Source organism: Cydia strobilella, chromosome 24 (genome assembly GCF_947568885.1).
Source record: "Cydia strobilella chromosome 24, ilCydStro3.1, whole genome shotgun sequence".
In the NCBI taxonomy this organism is placed as follows: Eukaryota; Metazoa; Arthropoda; class Insecta; order Lepidoptera; family Tortricidae; genus Cydia; species Cydia strobilella.
This window is the reverse complement of record NC_086064.1, coordinates 2,685,021-2,711,592: the sequence shown is the minus strand read 5'-3', so window position 1 is coordinate 2,711,592 and position 26,572 is coordinate 2,685,021. Positions and strand designations below refer to the sequence as shown.

Sequence of the window (26,572 nt, the reverse complement as noted above, 5' to 3'; positions counted from 1 at the left end):
AAATCACGAAATCGAGCGCTCGAAATTCAAAAATCGGCCCTGGTTTTATTATTTATAATTTTAGTTTCCCTGAGCCAGAAGGTGAAAAATCTCCTTATATGATCATGTTTTTCTAAGAGGCGTTGATATTCGTAGACGTGAAAAAAATATATGTAGTTCTTGACTATATTATCTTTAATAACATAGCTTTCGATACACGAATTATAACACTTCGCTCGATACAATTAATTCCCAAAGTAACCTCTAACTTTGACTTTTAATCAAACTTTACTCGGTTATTTATTATGTGATACTATAAATCAAAAAAAGAAGAAAAAACAATCTTCACTTAAATAGTAATTTCATAGCTTTCGAATTTCGATATTGTAAGGTCACGTTTTTAAAATAAAATCTGTGTGGCATGTTTCAAACACAATACCTGTATTGTTTTTTTTAATAAATGTATGACTGCGACTACTATGACTACTATTAGTTTGACGCGTTGTTACTGTACGCTATTATCAATAGTGACTGTACTAAGCCGATGTCAAATCATAAATTATCCATGATATTATTTGCACAATCCCCGCGTATCGTAAAGTGTGGTGGCCCTAGTGCATGATTTACTATGAGAGTATTTAATGGCATACATCTTGCATAATCTATTTGTGCATATAGAAGTACATTTGTAATATATGTCCACATATCATAAGCACTCTGTGATGCATTTAAAAACTGCAAATTACGATCAGCATACAGATAAACCGTTCGGTGAAAATGTAATTATTGCGTTAAGTAGTAATAAGGCAACCTTACTCACCGGCAAGAACACAACACTATTAGTAGGGTCTAGTGTTATTTGGCTGCGGTATTCTGTAAGGTGGAGGTACTTCCCCAATTGGGCTCTGCTCTAGATCTGGAATGACATCCGCTGTGCCCTACCACACAAAGCGAGATGACATTCACAGTGCTCATACCTCTCTTACTTGGTACTGAACGATAACTCAACTGACTATCCTTTGTTACAGCGCCACCATGACCTAACTATGCGTCTGCTCGCACTCCTGGTCGTGCTGAGCCTGTCGCGCGCACGCGCGTGCCCGTGGGCGTGCGGATGCCGGCCCGCCGCCGCGGACTGCGCGCACCGCTCGCTGCTGCACGTGCCGAAGAAGCTGCCTGTTGATGCCCACCGACTGTAAGTACTATGCTAATGGCTGCTCTTTAGGGGCATCCCATCCCACACTATAGCGTCTGCCGAGCGTCGGCGTTTAGCCAACTCTATGGCTGCTGCTCGGCGCAATGTTGGCGCAACTGCGCAGTGACACGATTTTCCATAGCGCTGCGCACTCGCCGTTGAGGATGCCATCATTAAGTCCCCAGTTGTACTTATTTGTATTGTGAAATAAAGCTTAAATGTGGTATTTTCTATAAATGCTCCGATATAAATACAATGCAGCGCGACGCTGTGCGGCGCCATCGACAATAAGGTTCCTTTTCATAGATAATGCCTCAAATAAATAAATAAACTTCTCAAAGATTCAAAATTCAAATTCAAAATTGTTTATTGCATATCATTACACATTATTAGGTGGGAGCTTATAAGTAGGTGGGTTAACATGTGACACCTTGCAAGGGCACAGCAATATACTTAGAACTAACATGCATGTAAATTAACATTGTTAATCATGTTTATCGTTTAAAAATTCATTAACATTGTTGTTGTTGTTCATTAAAATTCATTAATATTTGTTGACTAAAAATGTTTTTAAGTGTTTATTAAACATCGGCAGTTTTTCAATATTTTTTAGGGAGTTTGGTAGGTGGTTGTATATTTTAATTAGCATGTAGTGAGGGCTCGATGAGACTATTTTTAGCTTTGAGAGGGGTAATTGAAGTTTATTTAAGTTTCTATTGTTCCTTTTGATTGTTGGTGCTGTCGGAGTAAACAACTCTGTATGTTTCCTAACAAATTTGCATTTTTCAAGGATGTACATTGACAGTAGAGTTAGTATTGGGTTTAGTTTTTAGATTATCTGGAAGATGTCACTCAAAGGGATAAGTTTGCTTAAAGTAGATAACTGCTACTACTAAAAACAATGTTTAGAGTTTTAAATATAAATGGACTCCAAAAACTCAAGTCTACTAACAATAATTCTTGCGGGCTCAGTCCCGTTCTTCAATAACATACAATATATAACAATAACTATAAAAATAACCGCAAATTTGAATTTACGTCGCGAATTGCCAGCGATTTGCACAAACGCGGTCGGGTCCTACAATGCGTGAATACTGTGAACTGTGAATAGGTTAGGGATGGGGAAAGACGTTAGACGAGACCGAAACTCTTTCAGTCCCTTTCTGCTAGGAAGCCGATGATGTCACATCCAAAAACTTTTTGGAAGACTACCCACTATTGGCTGTGTGGGCTGTAGACCTCGTGCCACCATTTTGAAAATTAAAAAATAAATCTACAAAAATCTATAACATTATTAAATCTGGTCACCAAATTTCACGAGAATCGGTTGAAAAATGCGGTTGAAAGAGGACCAGCCGGATAATATTTATTTATTATTATTATTATTTATTTGATTGATTTATTTGATTTTGACGACCGGTCTGGCCTAGTGGGTAGTTACCCTGCCTGTGAAGCCGATGGTCCTGGGTTCGAATCCCGGTAAGGGCATTTATTTGTGTGATGAGCACAGATATTTGTTTCCGAGTCATCGGTGTTTTCTATGTATTTAAGTATTTATATATTATATATATCGTTGTCTGAGTACCCATAACACAAGCCTCCTTGGGCTTACCGTGGGACTTGGTCAATCTGTGTAAGAATGTCCTATAATATTTATTTATTTAATATTTATTTATTATTTGATACACTAGCAGCTCTTGGAGCTGATGCGTGTATATCGAGCACTTGTATTTTATTTTGCACTTTTCAAAGTTTTAAAATGTGTATCTAGTCTATTTTTGAAAGTGTTCACTGACGGTGCACTAACAACACTATCTGGTAGAGAGTATGTAATGTATGTATGTATGTATGTGTATATATGTGGTAGAGAGTGTGTGTGTATGTATGAATATGTAAGCATTTTTTCCCAAAGTGAACTGCTCAGCTGAAATCTTGAAATCTTCGCACTCGCTTGGTTAGAAATAACCGCAAATTTGTATTTACGTCGTGAATTGCGCGAACGCGCGGTCGTAGAGCTCTACAATGCGGGAATTGATTAGGGGTGGTAATGGACAAGACCGAAATATATACGGGTAAAAACGTTTGGGAAAACTGTCGTGTTTCCTATGAACAATAAAATTATTAACCTTTTAGGTACATTTTACTGATTCTTTAATCATATAGCTTTTATGGAGTAGGAGATTGAAACATGCTTACATACAAGCCTAATAAATTTAGCCTTTAAGCTCCATTTATTGTATGATGTCCATAGGAATTCACATAAGCTTAAGTCATAGGTACAAAAGACCCATATAGCCCAGAGGATGGTATGAAGTAATTTTCTTTGGAGCACAACCAATGATACAAGCGATAGAACACCATTTTTGCTACACTTACTAAAAAAATGCCACATCGGGAGACACTCAAACTCGCGTTTCCTTATATTCGATATCAGCCAAATAAAAATATTTAATAAAATAATTTAATTTGTTTCCTAGTTGTATTAGTTTATTTATTATATATTATGAAAACATTATAAAAATTACAAGCCCCTAGCATTAAGGTCAAACTTTCAAAGTACGGATGTTGAAGACTTTAATAGCTATTTACGATACACGTGCGAATGACATATTCGCACGTGTATCGTACAATGTTTTACTGTACATTATAGTCCTTTAAATTTTCGACGTAGTAATGCGTGCTTATTATAGCACAGGGTGTCGTAATGGAGCTACCTACTGTAAAATATTATATCGGTCTCGGTCATTTCCCATCCCTACCACTGAAAGGCGTGAAGCCCTATAAAATAACTATACACTCCACCAACTCACCATGCGGCTCCCAAACGCGAAAACTACAGTTTTCCCATACAAATTGCATAGCAGTGGCGCCCTCTCGACCGCAAATGTAAGTCGGCCGTGTGACTTGTGGTTATACTTTTCCATTTTCTACTGCGTTTGGTGTATTAGGTTCGGGGTGGGGCAGAGTAAGGAAGGGATAGAGGCTGCTAGTTTGTATGAATTTTTGTATGTATGAAACAGATTGCTCTAATGCCAATAAATGTAAAGAGGTAGTGTAATTATTGTTAATTGCACTTTATAATTTGAAACGGACAGATTTTAAAGCCTACTGCAATTTTTTATTCTTATCTAAAGCAAACATTCGTTGCTTGAAAATCTTAGACAAATTTTGTTCTAACTGACAGGCCGATATCGTCCGGCGGACTGATAGTCAGTGGGCCCCTTAACGGTCGGCCGGGGTACCTACGATATTTTGTTACACTTTGCATACCTATCTATTAGGTATACAACATCACATCATGCAGTCATTTTGTGTCGACGTGTGTCAACACAAAATGACTGCATGATGATAAAAATTACATTTTTGTGAAATATACACCGTTTTTATTGAATTCCGTTAACTTCGGGGTATGGTTAAGTACGTTTAAGAAAACTAAATGGCATAGTTAATTAAAAAAAAAATATATATTTGTTTTTTGTTTTATAAAAAGTAATTAAATGTTGCATATAGCGTTGTTGTAACATGGGCATTACATTTCACTCAACCAAACAATTGAATACTTTGACATATCAATGTCATTTCGAACATCGATCGTCCGAGATAGTACTTAAGTTTAGTAGCAAATGTATGAACTCATACTAAACACTAATCAATATGTAATCAAGCCCTAAGGCAAGTGTACACGCTCGTAGGGGCCTCATCAGATTTTTTTATTTATTGATTATCTCCGAAATGGAGTTAATTAGAATACCGGTGTCTTTAAGAAAGTTACTTGATTTAAGCTCAGGTATACCCTTGAAATTAAGGGAAATAAAAAAAAACACGGTGTGTACTGAAACACACCCAACTTGTCAGTAGAAAAAGGCGCGAAATTAAAATTTTCTATAACATGTCAAACTGTCGCGCCTATATTTTTTAAATTTGCCGCCTTTTCCTACAGACAAGGTCGCTGTGCCAGAGAATATTTAAATTATGTTGTCGAATTAAGTTCCCGCTTTTAACGAAACACGTACTCAATCCACGTACAAAAATACCTACATGAAATACAAGGCATTTTTATTCAACCGTAAAATGTTGAAAGCTTTTCAATATACGAAAAAAGGTTATGCCGAGATACAATTACCTATATGTGATATCCAATCCAATGTTTTACTACATTTTAATCCTTTATAATTATCTAGTTTCTTAGATAAGAATCTAAACAAAACTTGTTTACGACCCCTTTGTTTGACATAATTATTGAAAGTCATAATGTAATGATTGTCATATTATCATTAGTCATAATTCTAAAACCGTTAACTTTTCAGGATTTTCCTCGGGTTATCCTATAGATAGGTTAGGTTAGGTTTGTTTTATGGCAATCGTGAAAAGTTACTTGTTTCAGAGAAAAACCAAATTATGACTAATGATAATATGACAATCAACATCAATATCAAACATTTATTCAGCAAATAGGCCACAGGGGCACTTTTACATGTCAATTTTTACAAACAATAAAATTAACCCAAAATTACAAAAAAAAAATACAATTACATAAATATAAATGTCAAATTACACAAAAAAAGCTAATAAAAAAATATACAAACAACAGAAGTACTAACATTGTTTAGAGATGTAAAAGTCTCTAGGTGTCAGAGATAAAATGTAGGTATATAATAATAAAAAAGATCATCAAATTATCCAGAGATGTAAAGGGTCTCCAAGACTTGAATTATTATATAATTATCATTACATTATGACTTTTAATAATTATGTCAAACAATACAGACCCCTTGTTTACCTTTTGAAGCCATAGTTTAAAGCTGCCTCTGTAGTTTTCGTTACTCTTGGCACCCCACATAACATGTAATAGTGGGGTAGCTATATTATTTTCGTGTAATATCAATGTTGGTACAGACGGGAGCAGAAGTGAGACGAACTATTTATTGATTTAATGTTTATTTGAACGAAAGGCAAGATAAGATAAACGAGGAAAGATTTCAAGAGTATATTTACGTCAGAATAAAAAGTGTACCTTTGTAGAACGTCGTTGTTCTCCGAGACCACGGAGACAACGCCGTCCTCGAAACTTCGGAGGTAAATTTTAAAACTCAATTAAGATGGTTTTAACAATTCATCAATGTAGATGGTTTTTACAATAAACGTTTTCTATTCTATTCTATTCTATTCTATTCTATTCTATTCTATTCTATTCTATTCTATTCTATTCTATTCTATAACTATTAATTTATTAGTAAATAAAAATAAATAATTAATAATTAATTAATATTGTGTGAAAATCGTGAAAGTTTAAATCAGTGTGATAAGCTCCAGTATCGATTTTTCTCAAATCACGTTGATAAGATTGGATTTTCGTAGATGCCCATTGTTTGATCGCTTCAAAACTTTCTCATTCTGCTCATTAAAAAAACTCATCTTTGAAAATAAATTGGTGGTATATCTTCCACTTTCACATTTTTACCGAAGTATATCACTATGGAATGTCTCATATCACGAAGGAAGGGTACATGCGAAATCTAGACTTTAACACCCTATAATAACAAACATGATTGCCGACTTCGTGAAATGAAATACATACTCCATAGCTTAAAAAATTATATATAAGATAAGATAGTAAAAAAAAAGAGAAAAATAGAGCGATTACAGCGGCAGTTAAGCCTTAGGGGGCTTTGTTCGCTGTCATAGTTTTTAGAATGTATATACTTTGTGTTAATAAATAAATGAAAAAAATATATATATATATAAAACGACCAACTTTTATGATCATACTTTCGCACTTACCTGTACCCATATAATATGAGAGCGGGTTCATATTAGCATCATATTGGCGAGCAGGGAGCAATATGTCTATGAGGCCCGTGAAGAAATATTTCTTTTCTCATTACTCTTATAGGGATACTGCCAAGTTTGTGCAAAGTTATGGTTAGAGTAGGGATGAAAATTCCGGAAAAAATCAAATGTTTTTTCGGGAATTTTACAAAATTTCGTTTTTTTTTCGGTTTTTTTCCAGTTCTATTCGGAAAAATTAAATACGTCACACACAATGCCACTGATGAGTGATGACAGTGTCAATGCCATAAACAAACACATTAGACATGTGACCTTAACCTACCTGTTTAAATTCCTAAGTAAGCATATTGAAAAATATATTGTATTTTTTTTTCGAAAGAAGCTTGAAAAAAACGAGCCCCGCAATTTTCCCGGTTTTTTCAACGCTAGGTTAGAGTATATTTTTGAGGCACGTTTCTGAGCTATGCATAACATAACTGTAAATATCTATCTTCACAATAATAACACTTTAGCATTTACCTGTACCAATATTAGGGCGGGTTCATATTAGCATCATATTGGCGAGCAGGGAGCAATATGTCTTTATGAGCCCGTGAAGAAATATTTGTTTTCACATTACTCACGCAAGAAATACCCCAACTGTGTATATTTTCATGGATAACTCGATTTTACTTACTGTTCTGAAATAAATAATTTATCCCTGGAACCAAATTTTTGTAGCGTAACTTTGGAGACTGACAGATAATAATATTCATAACAAATTGATCACCTGTTGTTATTACACCCAGAATACGCCTCCTATGCGTTTCCTATAAAGATATATTAAATTATAGAGAAGCGCTGGTGGCATGGCCTACCGGTAAGAGCGTGCGACTTTCAATCCGGAGGTCGCGGGTTCAAACCCCGGCTCGTACCAATGAGGATTTCGGAACTTATGTACGAATACCATTGATATTCACCAGTTAAGTTGCTTTTCGGTGAAGGAAAACATCGTGAGGAAACCGGACTAAACCCAATAAGGCCTAGTTTCCCCTCTGGGTTGGAAGGTCAGTCACCTTCGTAAAAGCTAGTGCTTACGTCTATTCTTGGGATTATTTGTCAAGCGGAAGCCTGAAAGTTGCACCTATAGTAGAAAAAGTAAGAGCGAATCGCCTAGCGTGGTACGGACATGTAATGCGGAGGGATAAAAGTCATGTGACGAGAAAGGTATTACGAATGAATGTGGAGGGAAGTATCGGGAGAGGAAAACCGAGGAAAAGGTGGATGGACTGTGTGAGAGATGATATGAAACGAATGCGAGTTAGTGATGAGATGACGGGCGAGAGAGAGGTATGGAAGAAAAAGACATGCTGCGCCGACCCCAAATGAATGGGATAAGGGCAAGCGAATGATGATGATGATGATTTGTCAAGCGGACCTCAGGCTCTCATGAGTGCAAAATGCCGGGATAACGCGAGGAACAAGAATACGCCCTCCTATGCTCATGCCGCGTCGACTTTGACGTAGCAAAAATGTGGTAATGTTAATCACTGATTTAAACTTTCACGATTTTTACTCATTATTATTTACAACGACGGGACTTAATCGCGTAAAATAAGTATTACTCGTAAACCCACCTCCGACGTTTCGAGGACGGCGTTGTCCCCGTGGTCTCGGAGAAGACTCACGACCACGGGGACAACGCCGTCCTCGAAACGTCGGAGGTGGGTTTAATACTTATTTTACGCGATTAAGTCCCGTCGTTGTAAATAATAATGGTAATGTTAATGTCAAATCTTACATTTTGTCAGGAATGTGACGGTTAGACGTTACAGATACTAGTGAAAAGGTCTTTCATCTGGCAAAATCCTTTATAATACATACCTACTTCTTAGCTACCACATTACGTTAATATACCTAATAATATACCGGGTGTTTCCTGTAACAGGAGCATTAAATTAAGCTGTAGGCTGTACTCCTAAAACTGAACAACATTTGTTCAACAACTTTTAAAAATAACTAGTGTTTTGATTTTCTACACTTTAAAGTTTATTCTAAGACGCAATGTATTGCAAAATTTGTTATGTTTAAAGGGTGACAAGCAACGTCAAACACACAGATGGCAGCGTACATTGAAAATAATATTTAATTAGTATGAAAAAGGTATAATCTAAAAAATTCATGACTTTAAAAAGTGCCTAAACAAATGTTGGTCAGTTTGAGGCGTACAGCATCCAGTTTAATTTATTGCTCCTGTTACATGAAACACCGTGTATATATTTGGGTATAACCGTCCTAAACCTATTTCCACGTGAATAAACCTATTGTCATACAGGGTGTACAGGTAGTTCCACCCTGTATACACAATCGACTGAACACAAAAGCCAATGTAAACACATGTAACTTATATAATACGGAAACGAAAGGACAAAAAGGGGACAAAACGTAAAAGGTCACAACTCACAAAACTCAATTCTTAAACAACTTGTTTAATTTTGATTCTTATTTTTACATCATTACGGTTGATATTTGAACGTCTACTTTTGACACTTGTGATTTTTTGTTAACGTTGTATGTTTTCGTAAAATACAGGGTGGTTACGATGTTCTTGCAAAATGGAGGTTTGACTTCCGTTGGAAAATAAAATTTACATTTCCGGGAAATGGCGCTAATAGAGGAAGAGGGGGTGGGATAACAATAAAAAAAGGATAAACAAACAATCGGGCCCCGAATTAGTATTCTTATCACGAAATTCCTTTTCCCCACACCAGCACGTAAATATTCTTTATTCTTCAAAAACTAATGAGAAAATTACATTTTATCCACAGTAATTTGATGCAAGCTTTGTGTTTCACTTGGTAGCAAAGTTTGTTTAACCCTCGTGTCTTGAAACCCTCGTAACGCTCAAGATTCCACTTTTTAAATTAGGAATCTTTCGCTGGTTCGTTACCCAAGTAAGTAAATAATCATACAATCGTATTAAGGATAAAAACAGGATGAAAACACATTATTTAAGATGAAACCGCTTCCGTGTATACTGTTTAGGATCAGGATAATATGAGTGGGGATCAAATATCTTACCCGCGGGCAAGACATCACTTCACTGGGGAGAGTATCATTTTATAAAATGTAGGACAGTCTACATATTTCAGGGACAAACGAATCTAGCCACCAATCAATCAATCAATCGTTTATTGATAACAAGCGTTACACGTCATTTAACATTTTCCGTTTAGCACCGTCATACAATCGAAATTACGCTCTCGTTTTAAAACGACATTCTGTACACGTACCATGAGTCACTAACAGTGTCAACACTGACATTCATTCTAACGTCTAAAAAAAAACCGGCCAAATGCGAGTCGGACTCGCGCACCGAGGGTTCCGTACTTTTTAGTATTTGTGTTGTTATAGCGGCAACAGAAATACATCATCTGTGAAAATTTCAAGTGTCTAGCTATCACAGTTCATGAGATACAGCCTGGTAACAGACGGACAGACGGACAGATGGACAGCGGATTCTTAGTAATAGGGTCCCGTTTTTACCCTTTGGGTACGGAACCCTAGAAAAGTCTCATTTGACCCCAGAGACATGGTCAGCCGCACCGGTCGCCCGCGGCTTCCGTTCATTGATGGCCACTTCCGTTACAGCGGGGCTCGACACAATTATAGGAATAGTCTTAAATAAAGAGAAATAACTTGCTTCAGGATGATTGAGTAGGTATTTGTCGATGATTTTCGGCAAAGTAGATTACTACTCGTGCCAAGAGTCCTTTCTTTAGCTGCTTTTCGAACTGTTGTTTAACAAATTGAACACGTTGCACACTAGGAATGTCACTTTGTCGACACACAGCACTAACTATATTCGGTTTTTCTACTGGCGATATTCGTTTCCTCTTTTCGGGAGTGAAAGGTCCGATCGCTGTCTCGCTCCAACCTATGGTTGCCGCCGCCGCCTTCGTTGCCAGTCCCGCAATGTCGTGGCCGAGCGTTATTAACTAATTACTAACAATCTTATATTATATCTGAATTAAAATAAATTAAATTGAATTGAATTAATGACTAGATTCCATGTGGATGGCATTCCTAAAACCATTGTACCGATTAAAATTGCAATGTTTTTATTTTATATTAATAGCTTAGCGGTATCATGGTTGCATTTTTATCATCTGTCACGTCATGCTTCACTTTCGCACTGACATACTTGTTAGAACGTGACAGGGACGGTGACAAATGATAAAGAGCCGATCATCTTAGGCATCTTAGCCCTACTGAACCTTTCTGTAATAAAACTCAATCAATCAATCAATTAATCGCACATAAAAACATAGTATAATGCATGCAAATACATTTTCCCCTCACTAGCTCGGAAAGCCGACTTTTATCCTTTAAAGCAAGCGGGGAAAAATGCATTTTATCCACTAGTGGGGAAAGTAATTTGACCTTGGATGGAGCGTGTTTAAGTAGCTTTTGACAGATAACAAACCGTAAAACGCTCATAATAATGGTTCGTTCGATGTTAATTATCATTAAATAAATGGTTTGAGAATTTAATAAAAATACCAAATTTAGATTTGTTTAATAAGTTTAAGGCATAAACCTTAAATTCCATAAGAAACATTTGTTTTGTTAAATGATGTTGAATGTAATTCTGAACGCACAAGTTGAGTCGATGCAATTTCAAAACGCGTCGTCAGAAATGTCAACATTGTGAACAAAAATTTTCTCACCGTCTCCGACACGTAAAACTACACAACTTCCAGAGTTTTCTGTTATAATATCGTATTATCGTTAAAAAATAAGTGATTCCAGTGATGAAGATGATCTAACGCCTGTGGATGTTGCACTTTCCTCGCTATAGTGAGGGGAAAAGTTTTGTGTTACACACGGGTGCAAATGTATTTTACTTCTCGTGTGTTGAAACACTCGCTACGCTAAGGATACTATTTTAGAACCACTCGCTTCGCTCGTGGTTCAACTATAGAATCCTTACGCTTGCTCGTGTTTCAATTCCACACTCGCGGGTAAAATACAATTTTGCACCCTTGTATAACAAATAACTATTATATGACACATTACACCACCGGTAATGTCAAAATTTATTACACAATCTCCAAGAAAATACATTACAATAAAAAATATAGTAAAAATATATATATTAAATTATATGTATATTATATGTCAATTAATTCATAAATTACCAATAAAATTAAAAGAATAAGTTAAAGAAAATATATAAATGTCAGATAATAATATTAATCTAAAGCTCTAGCTTCTTTGATGGAATAATATATAGGGCTTACTAATAAAATATTGTTTTAGTTTTCTTTCAAATGTCTTTAGATCCTGACGAGTAGAGAGTAGAGAAGATTACTTATTTGTTTTTACACCTCTAATTTCAAACATTGTCTGCCTGTAATGCAGGATGTTATCAAATTAACCCCCTGAAAGCGATATGGCTATTCTCCCTTTCTCCCCGATATTCTTAAATTAAATCAATCATCTTCAACGTCCCCGTATTTGACTCTCAACAGTTGTCTCAAACAAGGGGTGGAACTTTTTGTAAGTAATTAATATTTATATCCGCTGACAAAACTCAGATAATTGCTTCTTTGTTTTGAAATTTGGGGCACTTCACTGACAAAAACTGTTATTCTTAATTTAAAATTGGGGAAAAAGATTTTTTTTAATGTGTGTAAATAAAGTGGGATCCCTTTGTTTAACATAATTATTGAAACTCATAATGTAAAATTGTCTGATTATCATTAGTCATAATTCTGATACCGTTAACTTTCAGGATTTTCCTATAGATAGGTTGACCTATAGATTAGGTTAGGTTTGTTTTATGGCAATCCTGAAAAGTTACGCGTTTCTGAGAAAAACCAAATTATGACTGACGAAAATGCGGACAAACAATACATTATGACTTAAAACTTTATGGGAAACATTAGAGACCCCTATAAAGTGCCCCACTGCTGGGCAAAGGCCTCCCCCCAGACTTCCAATCTTCCCGATTAACTGCAGATCCATCCAGTTGCTGAGAAATGTTTCCAAGTCATCCCCCCTAGAGTTGTGCCGTTCCCGGTAACATTCCCCTTTTTGTATGGAGAATGTTACCGAGCGAGAATATTTCCCCATACAAAATGGGGAATGGCACAACTCTCCCGCAATCTCCTCTTAGGCCGACCATGCCGGCGTTTACATTATTAGAACAATCCGGCCTTTACCACTGGAGGGCTTCGTCATTTTTTCTTTAATATATGACAGTCTATTACAGTTTATAATTTATATATTAGTGTGACTACTTTAAAAACACATCAAAATATGTAATAGAATAATTATTAATTATCTTTACGTTAAGCGTCATTCTAGATCTGTCTGTAGTAATATCTAAGGGACTTCCCAGATATATCGACGCGCATTCGGCAAAAACCTTTAGGAAAAAGCTTTATGTCTGCGCAATAAGAGCGAAAAAGTTGTCGTCCGGCTCGGCTAGCATCAGCCGGCGCCTGCCGACGCGTCGACGGCTTTTTCGCTCTTATAAAAAAGAAACCTTTGAAGCTTTTTCTGTCGGCTTTTACCGAATGCGCGTCGATATATCTGGGGAGACCCTAATGGTGTGAAATCTCATCCGAAAATCCATATTGATAGCACCGATTCCGCCCACGAACTTACTCGCAAAAAACTACAATAAAACCGGAACCTATCTTTAAGAGACACCCCTCGGCAATTAATATCAATTATTACGGACGTAATACTGCCATTTGTCACGAGATGGCGCGGAGGAGGTACTTTTGGGGCTAAAACTGGAAATTGGCGTTTAGGAGGCCGGTGCCAAAGAAATACTTAAATAAAACATTTTTTTTATTTTTATTTATTCACTTTAAATATTCATACAACTTTTGCCAGCATGCCACTATTGTAAACCTCTATGGTTTATGTAATAGTTATGGTTTATTTAAAAAGTGTTTTTATAACAGCAACTATTTCAAGTTTTTTGCTAAAGAGAATTAAGAAGACATAGAGTGCTCACTCCATACATCGGTTTTGTTACAAAAAAGACTATTATTTTATTTTCGTAGTCTTAGATCTAGCGTCAAGTAGCGGAACTCTCAATACTCGACAATAGAATAGAGAATAGAAAAATGTATATTTTTTGAATGGTTATGTTTCTTCATTAGTATTACGCCGAGGTGTTACGTAAGCAGGGATGATAATTTTGGGCCGCCAGAACTATAATGTTATTATTAAGTAAAAAAAATATCATCTTTCTTCGACAGTTTATTTCTAAACGTTCATCTTAAATTTATTGACATAATTTCCTCAAGAAATCGCAAATCGTTTTCTCGTTCCTTTACCAATAAATTTCCAACTTTATTTTTAATTCTCAGTGGTCCAGCATTCTCTTGCAAACTGCAAACATTTCTGTCCACACCACCCATTTATCCCGCATCCTTTCTTCCTTGCATGCATTCATCACGGACGTTACGCAGTGCGATTTGGACTTTAGCCAGCGACAGACAAATTTCGAAAAAGGAACATGTACTTTAAGCTCACTGACGGTTAATACCTTTTTTGGACTTTAGACGGTAGGAAGTACTGTTGTGATCAGGGTTGCTAGGTCAGCGGACGTGAATTAACGTATTTAAGTGTCAAAATTATCTTATCGATGAAAAATAATATCTCAATTTTGGTCTAAATTTCTCAAAATTGGAACGTGTTTTAAATTTGTGCATTTTGTGTTATTTCCAAGCGGAGCCTTACGCCAAATATATGCCAAGTTTACCCTGTTCCTACTTATTTTTAGTGAAAGTGCTTCAAATAGTTTTTGGGTCGAATCGTCCAAGTCCTGAAATTATCTTACCTACTTTTGCATACGACAATATACAGATAAGATAGGATCGTACACGTACAGAGTCGAAATTATCGCACATGTACGAACATTATCATACGCCTGGCAACCCTGGTGACGGTTTTAAATTTCAAAAAAGGATCGTTGACTTATTGAGTTACTGGCACTTATTACATTCTTCTATTTACTGTGGCACGAGTCCAGTGACGGCAATTTTCAAAAATGGAAAATAAGGTATTGAGTTGAATGGCGCTTAATGCTTTCTATTACTGACCGTTACTTGCAATGTGGATTAAAAAGGACTAAATAAGTTTTAAATTTCAAGGTGGTTAATGCGTTTTTCTTCTAACGATGAGCTATGCGTCACGATGCAGGGCCATTTTTCATACGATTCAATACATTTTCAGAAAGATAGTAATTGTTTTAAAGATGACGCGTTCCGCTTAATAAATTTGTAAAATAAGAACGTTATTTATTGCAAATATTTATTGCCGGTGTATGAAATGAAATATGTGATCCGTTGTGATCAGATAAGGTTACTTTCGGAATGCGATTGCAGCAACGTTATTTTTGCAGCAAGCGACGTATTAGCAACCAGCAGCGGTATCATGGTCGCATTTTTATCACCTGTCATGCCATGCGTCACTTTCGCACTTACATATTTGTTAGAACGTAACAGGCACAACAACAGGTGACAAATAATAAAAAGCCGACCATCTTAGCCCTACAGGTGAATGTGTGACATGTGTGGTGACATGTATTCATGGTGATGCTGCAGCAATAGAATGTACCATTTTTTTGCCAAAATGACAAATCGCTCGGACAGATTGGGACATTTGGGCTGTCATTTTAGTACCTGAGATATACCTAGGGTAGGTAATGTCACACTCATGTGATTCCCATCTTATGTCCTTTTCCGGGTCTCAAACTATCACCATAGCCACAGAATAAGTAATAGTATTATCATACAGACCGGCCACGCACCGCCCCGCCCCGACTCAAATTACCTCGCCCCGCGACAGAAATCTGGCGGACTTCTGGCGTACTGTAAGCCAGTACTGGCGTATTGTAAGCCAGTACCAAACTAGTTCATATATAACAAATAAGTACTTATATACACATTACAGTATGTTCTAAATCTAACACAGACGTGCCGGTCACACATAGAAACGCAAGTGATTTTTGATGTATAGCGTGTCCGCCCTGTGCCATAGCATAAGGTACTAACCAAACTACCAAATTTCAAATCGGATCAGCTGTTTAAGCGTGAAGAGGTGACATACCTCCTCACCATCCCTCCTCCCTCCCCCCTCCTTACCATCCTCACTTCTTAGACACATGGCACACCATGAATAAGCGGGCATCCCGCTCGTTTCTTCCCAGAACGTGCAGAATGTGGAATGAGTTGCCTCCTGAGGTATTTCCTTTGTGCTACGACTAGACATGGGATTCTTCAAGAAGCGGGTATTTAGGGTTCTCAAGGGTCGGCAATGCTTAAGTGGCTCCTGTGATGTTGCTTACGTCCATGGGCGACGATGACTGCTTCCCATCAGGCGGCTCGTCTGCTCGTTTGCTGAATATCACATTAAAAAAAAAAAAAAAAACAGAGTTAATTTCGCATTTATAGTTTGTTAAGTATTGTTAAGTAGCGATGACGTATGTACGTTTTCACATTGTCCGATCAGATATAAGGGATGACCTTTGTTGGAGAAAAAAACAGCTGCTCTAAGGCATCAAGTTCTTCTACTTTTGTATGAACGCTTTCTTTTGAACAGCGAACAACTCAATGTATTAAAAATATAAAGAGGCACTTTTAGGGTTCCGTACCTCAAAAGGAAAAAACGGAACCCTTATAGGATCACTCGTGCGTCTGTCTGTCTGTCTGTCTGTCCGTCTGTCACAGCCTATTTTCTCCGAAACTACTGGACTAATTAAGTTGAAATTTGGTATACATATGTAAGTTTGTGACCCAAAGACGGACATGTAACGCAAACAAATGAATTTTAAACATGGGGGCCACTTTTGTGGGGTAAATGAGAAAATAAAAAAATAAAGTTTTTTAAATTATATCGTGTTATATATCAAATGAAAGAGCTCATTGTGAGAATCTCAAATATATTTTTTTTACTATTTTAGGATAAACAATTTAGAAGTTATTCAAGAAAATAGGCAAAAAATTACCATTCCCCCCGACCCTTTATCTCCGAAACTACTGGGTATAAAATTTTGAAAAAAATAAACAAATTAGAAATTGCAGTCAAGCGTGAGTCGGACTTAAATGCTTAGTTACATTGTGTAATATACGGAACCCTTGGAACGCGAGTCCGACTCGCACTTGGCCGGTTTTTTTAAATACGTTTTAATTCGTTGTAGCCGTATCCGACATCCGATACCAGATCGGACAAAGTGAAAACGCTCTAACAATCACGAAAGTTTAATTAAATCAGTATACTGAAACAAGAAACAAAGCGCGCCTTTGCCGACTCAAACTAACAACAATACCTCCTTATTCTATCTGTATCGTTAAATTTGTTAGTACTGAGACTGAGTACATGCTCGCTAAACTATTCTCGGCTGTCAAAGTGGAGGGAATATCACTAATTCCGCAGAACCCCCCCTACCCCCGTCCACACCCCTCCTAAGGAGGGCTCATTAAAACTTGGCCTTCTCAGGAATGCAGTACTTGCGCCGGCACAAGTGCTGAGACTTGTTAGTGTTTTGTGTGGGTCATATGTAGATTTGGGTTATTTGGTTTTTCACTAGGTGTTTTGGGTGATAGAATCTGTCAACTAAAATTCAGCTTACATCTTTAGGGTTCCTTACCCAATGGGTAAAAACGGGACCCTATTAAGACTCCGCTGTCCGTCTGTCTGTCACCAGGCTGTATCTCATGAACCGTGATAGCTAGACAGTTGAAATTTTCACAGATGATGCAGAAATACATCCGTTTTAACAACAAATACTAAAAACAGAATAAAATAATGACAACAAACGTGATTTTTTTTGCCGTTTTTTGCGTAATGGTAAGGAACCCTTCGTACACGAGTCCGACTCGCACTTGGCCTGTTTTTATTGTTATTGACCGACTTCAAAAAAAAGGATGATCAATTCTCAAAGTCAATTGATGGTACTCCTCAAATCTTATAGCATACATATTTAAACCAAGCATTTGCATTTACAATAATGATTAAGGGGCCCACTGACTATCAGTCCGCCGGACGATATCGGCCTGTCAGTTGTTCGGAACTGTCAAAATTTTGTGCTAACTGACAGGCCGATATCGTCCGGTGGACTGATAACTGATCAGTGGGCCCCTTAAGATAACAACGGGCGGGTCAATGTACGGAAATCTATATGAAAAGCTGCTTTATCATGACATTTAATTTGACAGACGTTTAAGAATAATAAGAATAAAAATGAGAATAATAATAATTTATTGCTACACACATATAAGAGTACAAAGACAATAAAAGCAAAACAAACAAAAAGACATGTTGAACAGTAGAACATAAACAATTACATTAACATAATTTCTTAAGTCTATCTAATATCTATGTTATAAACAAACAATAGTGTGACAAAAGGGATGGACTCAGCATTTGCTGTGTTGCAGACTAGCTGCCACAGCGCTGGTTTTTAGTTTACGCCTAAAAAAATTAAAGTAAAATATTTAAAAAAAAGACGTGTTTTTATTACATTTGTTAATAACTAAATCTTAGTACCCTTAGTTAATAAAATAAATAAACAATAAAAAAAAAACATTTATTTCAGGTCTAAAATAAATATTATAGGAAATTATTACACATATTGTCTAAGTCCCACGGTAAATGTTAATGTAAGGCATGAGAAAATAAGAAAAATAAAACTATTAGCTAGGGCAAGACATGAAAATTTAATTACTAGGTACTGTTTCATTAGGTGTTTCAAGGGTGCTTAAGTATGCAAATAAAATATAAACAACGCCATAATAAATATGCTAACGTCGACAAAATGCGGTCTTAAAAATCGCTGCTGAACCACTCCTTAAAGGGGCCCACTGACTATCAGTCCGCCGGACGATATCGGCCTGTCAGTTAGAACAAAAATTTGACAGTTCCGAACAACTGACAGGCCGCCCCTTGTGTGGGCCCCTTTAGGCATATATCTTAATTATTTAGCGCTTGAGCGCTCCTCTGTACCAATCTAGACAGATATTAATCTAGACGCGATTTAACCGACGTATAGCCGTCGGTTAACCGCTCCTTAAGTACCGTTTCGTGTTATCATAAACTAACTTTCAGAGAACTTTTGACTGGAGCTTTTAGGCTATTGAAGTACTTGATGAATGTCTAGACATTCAAGACTAGACACTTAATTTTCTCTTATTTCTTTACTTTAATTTTATGGGAGCGGGTTTTCCGCGGCGGGTTTATGTGACTCTTAACTATTTAAGGCACTCGCGCAACATGTTTTGGATAGCCTAGGTCTATTTTCAACATTTCAAGTACTAAGACTAATACGTACACGGTATACCAAGGGCCTGACACTCTTTGATAGAGAAAGATAGTCTTATTGCGATGCCTATGAGAGGAAAGAGGAAATAGTGCAATGCTTTGTCTTTATCACCGACCCGGCATTTTTTCATGGTCGGGTTATGGCATCATGTGGGCATCCAGTGGCGTAACTGGGGGGAGGCAGGGGGGCAAGTGCCCCGGGCGCCATCCAAGGGGGGGGCGCCAAAATGGGCAAAAGGCAGCAGCAGGGAAACTTTTGTCAGTCGTCAGGGGGCGCAAATTTGGTGACTGCCCCGGGCGCCATATCCTCTAGCTACGCCCCTGTGGTCATCATAGCAAGGAGGCTATGGCGAAATACCGAAACCGAACCGAAAATGGAAACCGGATAAATAGCGTAGTATACATTTAATATGAATATTCTTTCTCTTACCCCCGGTAGCGCATCTATAACTACTTGTATATACTATGTCTATGGGGTATACTGTCATTGTAGAATGTGTGGTATCTGTCACACATTTTGTATGCAGCCTTGCGAATTACCAAAGTACAATATAAATCAAAGCATTATTAATAATTTATGATATAAGCTTGTTTGACACGCTGCCAACTTTAATATGCAACTAGCAATTGTATGAATTGATATTAATGCGTACTGAGAAACAATAACAGCTATTGTGGCCTAACTTTAGAGGCTAGATCAACAATATATGCACTAACTGCATATGAATTATGTACATACAACGTGTCTTAAGCAAGCTCTGACTAAAGGCCCCTGTTCCCTGAGCCAGAAGGCGAATAATCTCCTTATATGATCATGTTTTTCTAAGAGGCGTTGATATTCGTGGACGTGGGAAAAATATGTGTAGTTCTTGACTATATTATCTTTAATAACATAGCTTCCGATACACGAATTATGACACTTCGCTCGATACAATTAATTCCCAAAGTATCCTCTAACTCGGACTTTTAATCAAACTTTACTCGGTTATTTATTATGTGATACTATAAACAAAAAAGAAAAAACAATCTTAACTTAAATAGTAATTTCATAGCTTTCGAATTTCGATATTGTAAAGTAACGTTTTTAAAATAAATAAAAATCGACAAAATTCGATCAAAATTGACACTTGGCGCGCACAATTTTTTCCGTTCTTTCTTGCCAAATGTGACAGTGACAGCGGCAAACCGATGGAACGGCCTTAACTACTAATACATTACGACACAAGTGCGAAAAATAGGAAATTCGCAAGGAATGGCGATAAATTAAAACACGACCGAAGGGAGTGTTTTAAATCGACACGAAAATCAAAACCGTATCAAATAGTTAAATCGAAATCGGGCTCGTAGTTCGCCACAAATCGGTCGGTCGCGTGCAGTTTTCATTTGACATCCGATATTACGAATGCATCGCCCGGGAATTGAACCGCCCACCGCCGCTGTCTAATAAGTTAGCCGCGGGGCGCACAGATTGTAGTCTCCATTATCTATACAGGGTAATTTTGTCTCTGACCATTAGTGACTATGTTGAATAGAATAGAATAAAGTTTATTCAGGACGCTTAAACAACAAAAATTAAACAAAAACTGTTTTAAACGTCACTGCAAAGGTTTCCACTCAGCTTGGTGTCAAGGTACCTTTTGAGAGGTGTAAACTTGACGACCTGTCTGGCCTAGTGGGCTTGACCCTGCCTATAAATCCAATGATCCCGGGTTCAAATACTGGTAAGGCCATTTATTTGTGCTCATCACACAAATATTTCTCCTGAGTCATGGGTGTTTTCTATGTATTTATACATATTATAAACTGAAAGAGATGTCATATATTATTGAATAAGTGACGAAGCCCTCCAGTAGTGAAGGCCGGATTCGAACCGGCGTCTTTAGCAATCCGGGCTAACGCCTTGAATCCCTGGACCACCCCGCCACGGCGGAACCAGTCCCAATTTCTCGACTGCCATAGGTATATGCCATCTTACTAAGACTAGGCGTCTTTGACCAACTCTAAGGGCGAGCAGTACGCGCTTGCACCTTGCACCTATACGAATTCTTGACTGAATTACGATATAGCGAGAGAAATTGGTGCTGCCATCTATACACAACTTTTGGGAACAAATCAAATGACTACTTAAAAATAATTAGATTTGTTCCAAAAGTTGTGTATTGATACATATATTTATATATGATATACTTATATACCTATATATAATTATCGTTGTCTAAGTACCCACGACACAAACCTTATTGAGCTAAATGTGGGACTTAAGGGGCCCACTGATTATCAGTCCGCCGGACGATATCAGCCTGTCAGTTAGAACAAAAATTTGACAGTTCCGAACAACTGACAGGCTGATATCGTCCGGCGGACTGGTAATCAGTGGGCCCCTTTAGTCATAGTAGTATATTAATAATGTCCTATAATCGTATATGTATATCGTCGTCGGCCAAATCCAGTGTTTAGTTAAGGGGATCCCATGCCCCAATGACCTTCGATTTGAATCCCTTAGTTTTCTAATGTTTTTTGTAGCTTATCATATTAACAGCAACGGATTTTAGCAATATAGTATCCCATATTTACTTCAAAGTTCATTGTTTTCGAAATATTTGGCATCAAAGTTGAACAATTTTAGGCCAAAAAACTGGTTTTCTGGCCATAACTTTTGTGTTAATTAGTTTAAAATTAAAACCTTAGACAAATTTTTAGAGACGTCTAAGACGAACCCAAATATGTAGATTTCGTATAAGTAAGATCTTTCACAGCAATCGAGATACGAAAAAAGTGTTTTTTTAGACAATGTTTAAAATAATCATAAATAAATAAGTATTCATTTTTTTCACAATCCGGTAGACAAAAATGGAGATAAAAGATTGAAGAACCGATAACCGCTTGTCTTATAATTCTATATGTAGTGCAAAAGTAGGAGATACAATTCAAAACTTGTCAAAAATCGATGAAAACCTCAGGTAGCCCCTTAATTTAATTTTTATGTGTATTATTTTTCTTTGTCTCACAATGTTTTCTTTTATTTTGTACTTATTTGATCAATAAATAAATAAATGAATAATATTATGCGGCAAATCGGCAGGCTTAACAGAACCTCCTGTTTTTTTTTTTGTCCTGAATGCCAGCCCTTTAATCGAAATCTCATGGAACTAAACTTGAGACAGGGGTAAGCTATAGCCGGTCAAACAACTTTGTCAGTAGAAAAAGGCGCGAAATTCAAATTTTCTATGGGACAATTACCCTTCGCGCCTACATTTTTAAATTTGCCGTTTTTTTGTATTGACGGAAATGGGTTGACACACTATATGATGGCGACATCTATGCAAACCTTTGACAGTTGCCACCCCCATTATTTTAAAACAAATAACTAGTTACTTAATGGACAGATGCCATATATAGGAATAAAGAACTGAACTAGTTATTTAAAAATTAGTTTTAGTTTTTAGTTTTTTTAGTTTTGTTTTTTAAGTTTTTTTTAGTTTTAGTTTTTTATGCCGTACTAACACTAGTAATAAGATTGTAATGTTTTGCTAACCATTTATGGACCTTTTAGTCTGAAATAAATGATTTTTATTTTAAATATATTAATAACGGGTCACTCACGTGTTTTAAGTCGAAAACGCTCGACATGTTTCACTCCGTACCGAGGAGCGAAAGAAAAGTTTGTGATTCAGCGAAAAGTACGGGAGGCTATCGAAATTGGTCGTCATCCGAATTTTAACCGTGATTGTGGTTGGTCAGTGCCTCCGAGCTGGAAAACTGTTTTGGGTACTACGTCGGTGGACAGTGTGGACGAACCATTAGCGAATGACGTAGTGAGTGTTGTGTGCAACCCATCATTTGACAATAATGCCGTAAACGAGGGTAGTTTCTCGCCCCCCCCTGCCGCCACCGGCGCCCGCGCCGAGTCATCGGGCGCGGAGGGCTGCGGCCCGCAGTCTGCGCCGGTCCGTCACCGTCGACGCAAGCTCCTGATGACGCTCCTCGGTACGGAGTGAAACATGTCGAGCGTTTTCGACTTAAAACACGTGAGTGACCCGTTATTAATATATTTAATATGTCTATGTCTCACGGATTTTTATTTTATTTTTATTTATTATAATCGGGTTACAGGTTTTATCTTACCTATCTATACTTTCTTTGCTTTTTACTCTGTGCGAGAATACTACAAATGGAATCATAAGACATAGAATACGGCTGCTAAATATATCTGTGCAAATGTTTAGTCTGAGTATTAAATTTCATATAAACCGGTTATATTAGTAGTTTATTGTTCCTATGAATACGGCTTAACATTATTGTAACTATTGTAATAATAAACGAATTGCAGATAACATAATCTACAATGGAAATTGGTTAATAATATCACCTTTACGACTATTGGCACAAAACGAGTTGACAAGATAAGAATCGTGGGTTGCTTAGAGTTAGATTAAGGAAAGTCTGTGACTTCAGGCAAACTATGCGTTCCTAGAAATAATAACTACTACGGAGATAGAACCCTTAGGAAAAGAATTCCATACTTACTTAATAGTTTGCCCTATGGTTTGCCCGAAGCCATAAGATGTAAAAATAAGAAGTCTAAATTTTAATCTATGTTAAAAATACACTATTTTGTAGTAATTGCACTACTATATAATTAAGTTAAGTGCATATGTAACTAGAGACTGATGACCCCACAGTCAAACTCTTTATTGAGGGGCTATGATTATTGTAAGAATACTCTGTATTTTATTAAGGGGCTACCTGAGGTTTTCATCGATTTTTGACAAGTTTTGAATCGTATATATCCTACTTTTGCACTACATATAGAATTATAAGACAAGCGGCTATCGGTTCTTCAATCTTTTATCTCCATTTTTGTCTACCGGATTGTGAAAAAAATGAATACTTTTTTATTTATGATTGTTTTAAACATTGTCTAAAAAAACACTTTTTTCGTATCTCGATTGCTGTGAAAGATCTTACTTATACGAAATCTACATATTTAGGTTCGTCTTAGACGTCTCTAAAAATTTGTCTAAGGGTTTAATTTTAAACTAATTAACACAAAAGTTATGTCCAGAAAACCAGTTTTTTGGCCTAAAATTGTTCAACTTTGATGCCAAATATTTCGAAAACAATAAACTTTGAAGTAAATATGGGATACTATATTGCTAAAATCCGTTGCTGTTAATATGATAAGCTACAAAAAACATTAGAAAACTAAGGGATTCAAATCGAAGGTCATTGGGGCATGGGATCCCCTTAAATAAATAAATAAAAAATACAGATATACAGATCTAATAATTGTAAACCCCATCGCCCGCTTGTTTTACCAGTGCAATCAGTCAACGCAGGGCAGCATGTGGCGAGCTGTTGGGGAGTAGCGACCTCACGTACCAGAGTGTTCCTGGGGAGTTCTGTCATCGAAGGACGGGATGGAACGGGGTTTTGTGCCTCTGGCTTGCCTTGGCCGGCCGGCCAGAGTGTAGTCGTTAGAGCTATAAGCTCCAGGGGTAGAAGTGAAATATGCATAAGACGCAAGTTAGCACAGTGCTTTGTGGGGACCCATCTTGTGAGGGCGAGTCACCGTCTGCTGGAAATAAAATTGCATACCGTTTTATTAGGCGTCCGGTTTTTTATCCCATAGCTCAGTACTTAGTCCATCGATTTAACCCAATAACCTAGTTCATTTTAGATTCCATCAACTCCAATAGTGTACTACTATTGTTTATTACTAGGTTTCTTATTGTCCGCCTGGACAATAGTCCTTACACCCTGGCGGGTGCTGCCTCTGCGTGCGTCCTATGACACGGGCAAGGGCAGCATCCGCTTGGTGTACCACTTACATTTCATTAAAGTGTCAGAAGGGACTCTACGTGTTGCCTTCGGCTCCGCGCACGCCTCCCGAAGGTCCAGAACACCATTGTTCCATGATGGGAAAGACATAATAATTATTATTCACAACGACGGGACTTAATCGCGTAAAATAAGTTTTAAATTTACCTCCGACGTTTCGAGGACGGCGTTGTCCCCGTGGTCTCGGAGAAGACTTAAATTTAAAAATTATTTTACGCGATTAAGTCCCGTCGTTGTGAATAATAATGAGTAAAAATCGTGAAAGTTTAAATCAGTGTTTTGACATTATAATTGTACAAAAAACCGCAACGTCATGTATAATAAATACCAGAAGTTTTTCCATTAAACTACGACACCCTAACCGCTCCCTACAAAAGTACAAATCTCTAAACCATTTCGTGCGTCACAATTATTTCAATTACTTATGTTAGTAATACACACTCCCTTTTCATGCGGCACGAATTTAAAAAAAATCCAATCTGTGCGTGCGGGTGCAAATATTTTAAAGATTAAACATGGCTATCGAATCGGACATTCAGCCAACGTGTATAAAAGCTTTTGTGAGTAAATTTCGTAGTGAGTTATGCCAATAAGTTTATAACATTGGAATTGGACATTCAGCCACTGTTACGTGTACACAAGGCCTTATATGATTAAAAATTAATGTGAGTTAAGTCTTTATGTGAGTCTGGCCGGTGATAAATTAAGTTATGAATGGAATGGACTCGTGCGTCGGACGTTCGATAATTGAATGAGGTTTTTTCTTGTCTGTGGCGGCCGATATGGAAGATTCAAGTAGCAGAGCACAGAAATTACATGCAGAGGATTATTACGCATGCATACGTGAATTATTAAGAAAATAATGGGTATTGTTGTAATAGTTTTAAGCCTATTGGGTTATTTCATGAACACGTTGTATTCATTTAATACTATAGTTTATTTTTTAAACAGCATACATGTATAAGATAGACGGAATGAAATTACACACAAAAACAAGAAAAACCGGTCAAGTGCGAGTCAGACTCGCGCACCGAGGGTTCCATACTTTTTAGTATTTGTATAGCGGCAACAGAAATACATCATCTGTGAAAATTTTAACTGTCTAGCTATCACGGTTCATGAGATACAGCCTGGTGACAGACAGACAGACGGACAGACGGACAGCGGAGTCTTAGTAATAGGATCCCGTTTTTACCCATTGGGTACGGAACCCTAACAACACAAACGATCGAAATAAGAATTCTAAATTACAGGTTTGAAAACTAACACAGTTAAATTGGTGAAACATGAATACTCTGTTTTAAAGCAATCTTAAAGCAAAGAACCTTAAAACCACTACCACGATACAGTCGCTTTTTAAACGACATTGTTGCTTTGGCACGCGCTCAGACACGTAGCCCACCGCTCGCCTAAAAGAAACAATGGCTTTTGTTGAACAGATTA

The 26,572-nt window shown here is 37.1% G+C and overlaps 1 protein-coding gene across 2 annotated transcripts in view; it reads left to right on the top strand.

Moving 5' to 3' along the window:
• Nucleotides 1-26,572, top strand: part of LOC134752113 (protein slit) — a 197,640-nt gene that overhangs the window by 90,352 nt on the left and 80,716 nt on the right. For both annotated transcript variants that reach the window (XM_063687682.1, XM_063687681.1), the window contains exon 2: nt 1,008-1,174. In XM_063687682.1, coding sequence (XP_063543752.1) covers nt 1,026-1,174 — 149 coding nt within the window. In that variant the 5' untranslated portion in view covers nt 1,008-1,025. The remainder of the gene's footprint in view (nt 1-1,007; nt 1,175-26,572) is intronic.